The 8,507-nt window shown below is 44.1% G+C and overlaps 1 protein-coding gene across 1 annotated transcript; it reads left to right on the top strand.

The window, feature by feature from the left end:
• The first annotated feature begins 637 nt into the window (after positions 1-637).
• si:ch211-284k5.2 lies at positions 638-6,952 on the top strand. Its single transcript, XM_038706025.1, has 5 exons — positions 638-730; positions 2,290-2,370; positions 2,649-2,767; positions 6,138-6,321; positions 6,806-6,952. The coding sequence occupies exons 1-5, from the start codon at positions 638-640 to the stop codon at positions 6,950-6,952; spliced, it is 624 nt and encodes a 207-aa protein (XP_038561953.1).
• The last annotated feature ends 1,555 nt before the right edge of the window (positions 6,953-8,507 follow it).

The following is an 8,507-nucleotide window of genomic DNA, read 5'->3' as shown; positions in this document are numbered from 1 at the left end:
CAGTCATATGTGTCGTTATGGGGAACACTCATTTGTGTCATTATGGGGAACAGTCATATGTCTCATTATGGGGAACAGTCATATGTCTCGTTATGGGGAACAGTCATATGTGTCGTTATGGGGAACACTCATATGTGTCGTTATGGGGAACACTCATATGTGTCGTTATGGGGAACACTCATATGTGTCGTTATGGGGAACAGTCATATGTGTCGTTATGGGGAACACTCATTTGTGTCGTTATGGGGAACACTCATATGTGTCGTTATGGGGAACACTCATATGTGTCGTTATGGGGAACACTCATATGTGCTGTTGGGGCTTTCCAACAGACACAAACTGGACGTACGATGTTTTGGAAAATGGTCTTACATGTCGTTTTGGGACACTTTAACAATCGACCTATTTTGCGGGTTCAGGTCTGAGGACGAGCTGAAATGAATCTCAGGTGTGTATCAGTGTGTGTGCATGCCTCGTCAGGTCAGTAATAATTAATAGGAACCTTATCTGGCTGCAATGAGATAAAGAGGGATGCATCTCCATGGCGACAAAGGCCGGAAAACACACAAAACACAGACCTCCTGCTGGGTTAGGCTGAGAGTGTGTGAATGAGTGAGGTTAGTATCAGAGGTGCAGCATGCACAGGTCCTACCAGCCGTTAAAGCCCGTCACCAACCGCTACCTGCAGCAGCGATGGGACCAGAACAACTACGAAAACCACCGCAGGAAGGTAGGAGGATGTAGCACAGCAAACGTTCATTCAGCAACCCTCCATCAGGTAGGACCAGCAGTCCTCCTGATGGAGGGTTGCTGAACGATTGGCTTCCATTAGAGAAGGAGTCTGGGTTTGGAGGGCTGATGGAGGAGCAGAGTGTTGGATTTGTTATGGTGTTAGATTTTTGGTGGTGTGAGCTGGAGTGGATATCGTGATGGTGGGTCGAAATAGATTCGATGTTATATTAAATTGGAGAAGGAGAGCTGATGGAGAATTAAAGGTTTGAAGGATTAAACATATCCACATCATGTACGGGATGATCCCATGTCTAATCCTCGCTGCGCTACATCTGTGTAATTAGAATAATTCACACTAAGCACAGAATAAAAGAACAGAAACCCCTTCTCAGTTGCTTAAAGCTACATCAAAACAAAAAAACTAAACACAATATTTGATAAACTCTTACTTTAGAAGGTTGTTGCGGTGAACTTGTTGCAAACAGGTGTTTGTTTACACATCCGGCTGTTACGGAGCTGTGTTTAGCCTTTTTTTCGTCGCTGGTACCAGCTCAACTTGCCTCAACTCGACCCTCCTCGACTTGGTTTTGGCCCGCCATCCTCTGTTTTTCATTGCAGATAGTGCCCAGAGATTGTACCAGGTAGCAGGAGCTGCTACCGTGAGGTGGAAAAGGCGCTATTGTGTCCAATATTCATTCTCCTTAAAGCTCAGTTTTTGGTCTCCACCAACTCCTGAGAAAAGTGTCTGGGTGCATCCCAATACAAAACTAGCATACCATTTAATATGCCCCGCCTGTCCTCACCAGAAAAAACAGCCGTACAGGTCGATGATGCAGCAGTTTACTACGACCCATATCTATGTTTTTTGTTAGGCTGCAACCTCTAGTGGCAGAAGAAGTCAGGTGACGTAGGATAAAGTCCGACAAAGTCCACATAAGGAGTTTGTGGGGTGGATGGACGAGTCAACTAACTCAGTACTTTCACTCAGGAGACCGAGGTTTGAGTGCCGTTGGAAAGAAAGTCAAAGGTGACATGTTTTAAGTTGACGTTTTGCAGATGACTCGTGTCACGTGACTTACATAATGTACTTATTTTACTCAAACCCATTTTCCTAAACCTAACCAAGTACATTTGTTGCCTAAACCGAACCAAGATACCACCATTTCACATTGTTTACCATGTTTTAAACGTCATGGGAAGGTCAAATACAGTTTGACAAAAAAATACCAGGGGTTCACACTGCGTCCGTCGCATTTTGCAGTCTGGAAGCCAGTATGCTTTTCTGGTTGACCCACAATCCTCTGCGCAGCATGAGTATGATCAAGGCAATGTGATGACAGAGTAGTCCCAATTGTATGAATACTGCACACAACAGTGTGTATTTTTTAAGAGCAGCTTTAGTGCGTATTGAAAGTAAAATAAAAGGATACTATTTGAATACCTCGCAAATTTTCAACATATTTTACATTCAATAGCAGAGGGCAGTGGAACAGAGGATAGCTTATCTGTAGATTTGGCTGCATCCACATCCACACTTACCTGTGTTTACCTGTCCAGGTGAGCTTGGCCCTGCCGGTAGTGGACAACAAGGGCATGAGGACACCAGCTCACGTGCAGCTCAAACTGAAAAAACTACAGGTCAGTGGACACACACACATTTTAGCTGATGTTTTTACATGCGAGAGCACAGTACCATCATCACATTCATCATCTCCTCTAAAATAATACACGATATATACATATGTTTACGGTGACTTCATTAAACTGATCAGTGAGTTAAATCCGCCCTGATGGTTTGGAAGTTGAAGCCTTTCAAAGCTGACCCTGCAGATGTGACAGACAGAGGAGGGTTCAGCCCCGATCTTTGTGGAGTCCAACATGTCCTCTGTTTTAACTCGTGGCCGTCTATGATTCAGCTGCAGGATGAGCGGCTGTCCGTCATCAACAGAGACAACCGCCTCTTGGCCTCCAAACTGGCCGACATCGTTTGCTCTCAAGGCCTGGTGGACCATCAGAACCAGTACCACCTGAGGAGGTAAAAACCTGGTGCCCTGTTAGGGTTTAACATGTCCTGTCACACTATCATAATCCGACTTTATTGATCCCCGAGGGGAAATAGTTACATTTGCTAACTTTGCACATCAAGGTAGTAAAGGAATGGATGTAATAATGGAAGTTGGCAAGTACAAAATATAAAGAAATATCCAAATCTAAAAATACAAAAGGAGTGTGGAGACAGTATTTTAAAATATTAACAGAAGTGTAATAATAAAAAGTAGTAGTGAATAAATAGGAATAGTACTACTAGAGTTGACGTGGAATGGATTACAGATCCATAAAAACATCAGTATTCGGACAGGGTAACCAAAGTATTAAAACAGATAATATTGCACACTATGTGAAGTAGTGCACAACCAGTTTTATGACTGAGTCTGAATGTCCGACACTCCGAGGGAGGAGTTAAATAGTTGTGGTGCTCTGGTGCATTTTGGAGGGATGAGTCTTGCACCGAAAGCACTCCTGTGTTTGACCAGCGCTTTATGGAGCGGGTGGAAGTCCAAGATGACGTGTAGCTTGGACAGAACCACCAACAGAGTCCAGCTCCACCCTCATAACAACACTGGCCTTGCAGATCAGTTTGTTGAGTCTGTTAGTGGCCACTACCCTCAACCTGTGGTTGTAAAGTACTACTACCTCTTTGTAAAAATACTATGTTACAAGTAAAAGTACTGCAATGAAAATGTTACTTAAGTAAAAAGTATAATCAGGAAAATTTGCATTTAGTATAAAACTAAAAGTACTCAAAGTACAAAAAAAAAGTACTCTGTGACTGAAAAAAGTTTTTGCCCCCATTCATCCTGAGCTGAACTCAAAGATCTAAGACTTTCTCTATGTACACAAAAGGACTATTTCTCTCAAATATTATTCACAAATCTGTCAAAATCTGTGTTAGTGAGCACTTCTCCTTTGCCGAGATAATCCATCCACCTCACAGGTGTGGCATATCAAGATGCTGATCAGACAGCATGGGGATTGCACAGGTGGGCCTTAGGCTGGCCACAATAAAAGGCCTAAGGGTGGCCACAATAAAAGGCCACTCCAAAATTTGCGGTTTCACTGTATTGGGTGGTGCGACCACCATTTGCCTCACGCAGTGCAACACATCTCCTTCACATAGAGTTGATCAGGTTGTTGATTGTGGCCTGTGGAGTGTTGGTCCACTCCTCTTCAATGGCTGTGCGAAGTTGCGGTCAGGTCGAGACCCTGATGAGGACGACGAGCATGCAGATGAGCTTCCCTGAGACGGTTCCTGACAGTTTGTGCACAAATTCTTTGGTTATGCAAACCGATTGTTGCAGCAGCTGTCCGGGTGGCTGGTCTCAGACCATCTTGGAGGTGAAGATGCTGGATGTGGAGGTCCTGGGCTGGTGTGGTTACACGTGGTCTGCGGTTGTGAGGCCGGTTGGATGTACTGCCAAATTCTCTGAAACACCTTTGGAGACGGCTTATGGTGGAGAAATGAACATTCAATTCACGGGCAACAGCTCTGGTGGACATTCCTGCAGTCAACATGCCGACTGCACGCTCCCTCAAAACTTGCGACATCTGTGGTGTTGTGCTGTGTGATGGAACTGCACATTTTGGAGTGGCCTTTTATTGTGGCCAGCCTAAGGCCTTTTACTGTGGCCAGCCTAAGGCACACCTGTGCAATCCCCATGCTGTCTGATCAGCATCTTGATATGCCACACCTGTGAGGTGGATGGATTATCTCGGCAAAGGAGAAGTGCTCACAAACACAGATTTTGACAGATTTGTGAATAATATGAGAGAAATAGGCCTTTTGTGTACATAGAGAAAGTCTTAGATCTTTGAGTTCAGCTCATGATGAATGAAGGCAAAAGCAAAAGTGTTGCCTTTCTAATTTTGTTCAGTGTGTGTGTATGTATATATATATATATATGTATATATATTTATCAAAGCTGCATTTTCTTCCATGACACCCCCCCCCGAGGTTTTTAACATTGCAATGATGAAGCCAGTGCGCCTTGTTGGACCTTTAAATAATTGATGTGAGAAGCCCTGCTCTGTTACGGTGCTGAATTATTGATCTGGACGTGTGATGTGTGATGGTGGTGACAGTCTCTGGTATTTCTCTGCCCTCATTCGGGGCTGTAAAATCTTTCATCTTGACAGCAGCTGTGAAGTGTCTCTGAAATCTGTTATTCTGTGACTCAGGCTACCTGAAAGCAGCAATAAATCCACTTTGACAACCAGAAACAGTGACACCTATAAAATGATTGGGAAAAGAAAGTGTTATTGTTAGTATTAGTTATTGTAGTGTTAAGTGTTATTTGTTATTACAAATATACTCTCTTGTGCTGAGTCAGCTGACCTATCAACATTACTATCATCAAACTTAAACCTGCTGCAACTTTTTGGTCGCTTGTTTTCAGGAGAAACAAAAACTCGGCTGAAGATACTAGAAGACGTTTCGCCTCTCATCCAGGAGGCTTCTCCAGTTCTGACTGTGAGTCCAAACTGTTTAACCTCTGTGGGTCGTTATCAAGATGATCGATATCGTTTAGTTCGTTAGTGCTTCTGGCTGTTGGGATGACAGTCGTTGTGGTCGCCTCAGGTCAAGACTCAGCAGTTTCCTTACACCTGAAGGATAAGGGACTCTCTTTTGAGGACAACAATGTACTTATTTAAGACAGGGACAACAGATGGTTTGAAAGAGGAGTCAAGGAGGCCATTTACACCCAATTGGAGAGACCAGAGGTATAATGGTCCTCTTCTCTCGCTCCTTTGTGGAGAGCATATGAACGTTTTGTTCCATTGCGTTGTATTTTTCATGGTCAGTAAGAAAAACAAACTGAAACAAGATAAGTCATTATGTCCCGTAAGATTGCCGGACAGCAGCAAAACTGGTCACTGACCAATAGATATATTTATTAGTCCTTTTAGAAGTTCATAGTGTGTCATGTTAGTATGTGCGTTCATTAGCAGGGCGGCCGTGGTGGAGTCTACGGTGGACCGTTCTGGTGGTGCCGGTCCAGATCAAAGTCCAGGACCATTTTTTACTCCCAGTCCGTCAACGATATCCATCACCTTGCTAACGACCCCACAGAGATGAAACAGCTGGGACTCCCTGCCTGTCAGTCAGAACTGAAGAAGCTCCACCTCGCTTTTCCTTTTTCTCATTATAAAAGAAATGGAGCTTTATGTTCTTTAGTCCTCAGGTTTCTCATCTCTTTATCTTTGGTGTTGACTTTTCCAACAGACGACAAATGGAAGCGGTTTGCCATCAAAGTGTATTTCACATAAATGTATGCTGTGTCCATACGCCTCTGCCCGTCCGTTGATCTTCCGCCTTTCACTCCTCTTCTGCTGTGTTTCCTCCTCAGTCTGAACGCTGACAAGAGGAGGGAGGAGCTTCTGCTGGTCAGCCGTCAGAATCAGGCTATCTACCAGCGAATCACGTCTCGGCAGTCAGAGTACCGCCGCCAGCTGTGGCTGGATGACTGGGAGAGGGCGGAGCGTCGGCGGGACGACATTTCCCGATACTCCCGCGGGCTCGCAGATAAACAGGTGAGTGTTTATATATGTGACGACATTATGATTTCCTTCCAGCTTTGAATCTGTAAGGTGGTAAAATTCATAATATCAGACTGACATCGTGCAACAAGTGTAGAGGTGCATTATGGGTAAAACTTTTACAGAATCTTTAGGAAGATCCACCAAAACACTCTGGAGATAATCCACTGAACAACATTTTTACATTAAGAGTTCAGCTTTGAGAATTGATTAACCTCCTATTCAGTTTTCTTCACACACACCACAGAGTGAGTCAGACAGCAGCGAGAACCACTTAGAGGATTAAAGCGAGATACAAGATGCCGGGTGGACTGAATGAAAGTGGCTCTCACAGACTCATAAAGAGCCTGTGGATCGATCTTCAACAACCACAGCACCGCTTGTCCGGCCGGGCTGTTGTGTGTCAGTAATAATGCACATGGAGCTGGTTGAACCCCGAAGCAGAGGATGTGTTGTCATCAGTGTTGTGTGTTTGCAGAAGTCGCACAAGAAGGTGAAGTTTGCAGCCGTGGAGGACGGCGACCAGTCGACACAGACGGGACCGGCCGACACAGACGGGACTGACACAAACAAGCACAGCAAATTAGACAAACTTTCCTCAGCTAACAGCTTTAATAAAAAATGACCCTGAATACGGCTCATATCTATGCAGATTGGACCATGGAGAGCCAAAGGTTTGAGGGTCAGAGGGTGAACCTGTAGTCTGCCGGCTCCCCGCGACATGTGGTCGGCCATCTCTGAAGTAGAGCATCAGTTAGCACATGTCAGCATTGAAACTGTACACATGTTAAAATGCTGACATGGTTCAATGTTGCACACTAGTGGTTCTCAAACATTTTCTGTCACGCCCCCACCCTCCTTCAGAAGCCAAAATAAGTTCATGCCCCCCCACCAAAGTGTTTTTTAGCAATCAACAACAATACAGGCGATTGAAATAAATAAGATTCATTTTGGCTAAATAGCATTGCTAGCATCAGGACACTTTTGTTTTATGCTAATAACTTCAACTAGGTTTTTTTTTATTCTTAAAAATTATTTATTATTCTTTAAATGATATAATTTTAATTATACCACTTTCTTTTAAGCATTTGTTTTTATTCTATTGTATGTACCTACTTTTTATTTGATATTTTTTTCTTATTCTTGCTTGTATGTAGCTTTATGTGTGTAAAGTAGTGCTGTCCCCGACTAAGGGCCCGTGTCCTCCAAAGCGTTTTTTGCCAGCTGAAAAGGCCACCTGCTGTTCTGAAAACGGCCAGCAGGGAGCGCTAGGGTGCGTTTTGGAGGAGCAGTGTTTTTTTTTCGAGACCCTGTGGTTGCTATGATACATTTCACTGTGTACTTGTGCATGTGTGACAATAAAGCTACCTATGAACCCTATGAACCTAATTTCCGTGGAGACGATGTGCTGCAACTAGGGTAGCCTACTTAATTTTACTGAAAGTAAAAATGACACCACAAAGTATGTACGCCTGCTGGCTCTGGCCTTTGCTCTGCATGAAGAGGAGGCTGAACACATGAGAGCGCAGACTGTCCGTACGTGGGTTCATGAGATTTTGCCGGCGAGTAGGCACATCGTCCAGAGCGGAAAAGACGCTCAGTGTCCTGACCAACTTGGAAAAACGCGGCGCTCCCATTGCAATGAATTGAAAAAAAGATGCTGGCTTTGGTGGACACGGGGGCTAAGGATTTACACTCGAATCAGAATAGTCAAGTCCTGCCTGTAGTCGTCGAATCGTGTGTTTTTGTACACGGAGATTGTGAGCCGAAGCTAAACTGAGGCATATTGTTGACCATTTTTTCTCTCTCTCTCGCCTACCATTCTCCGGTCTTGTGCAGAGTTTTTGCCGTACTGCACAAATGCGTGCACGTCGCGGTTCCCCACGGGTTCATTTCAAGTAGCCGGCTGTTTCAAAACGATAAAATATTCTTTGTGTAGTTCATCAATGGTGATAAATGATCCAAAAAGTCCTGCGAGTTGCGAACAACTCGGCACAACACTGGTGAAGCTGGAGCTCCGTCTCTTCAGCAAGTGTTCCTCTTCTGCCACAGCACACATACACGCTACGCCCGACCCAGGGTTAGGTTACAATTATGGATTTATTTACGCACTTTTATAAAAAAACATTTATAGAAAGTTTTATTCTTTTTACATGTTTATTTACAGCATTAAACATTTA

The sequence above is a fragment of the Micropterus salmoides genome, unplaced genomic scaffold (assembly GCF_014851395.1).
Source record: "Micropterus salmoides isolate LMB-PRFRI ecotype aquatic unplaced genomic scaffold, ASM1485139v1 Ms_hic_scaffold_8, whole genome shotgun sequence".
NCBI classification, from domain to species: domain Eukaryota; kingdom Metazoa; phylum Chordata; class Actinopteri; order Centrarchiformes; family Centrarchidae; genus Micropterus; species Micropterus salmoides.
Note: the sequence above shows the minus strand (reverse complement) of the source record. Positions and strands in the feature narration are given on the sequence as shown.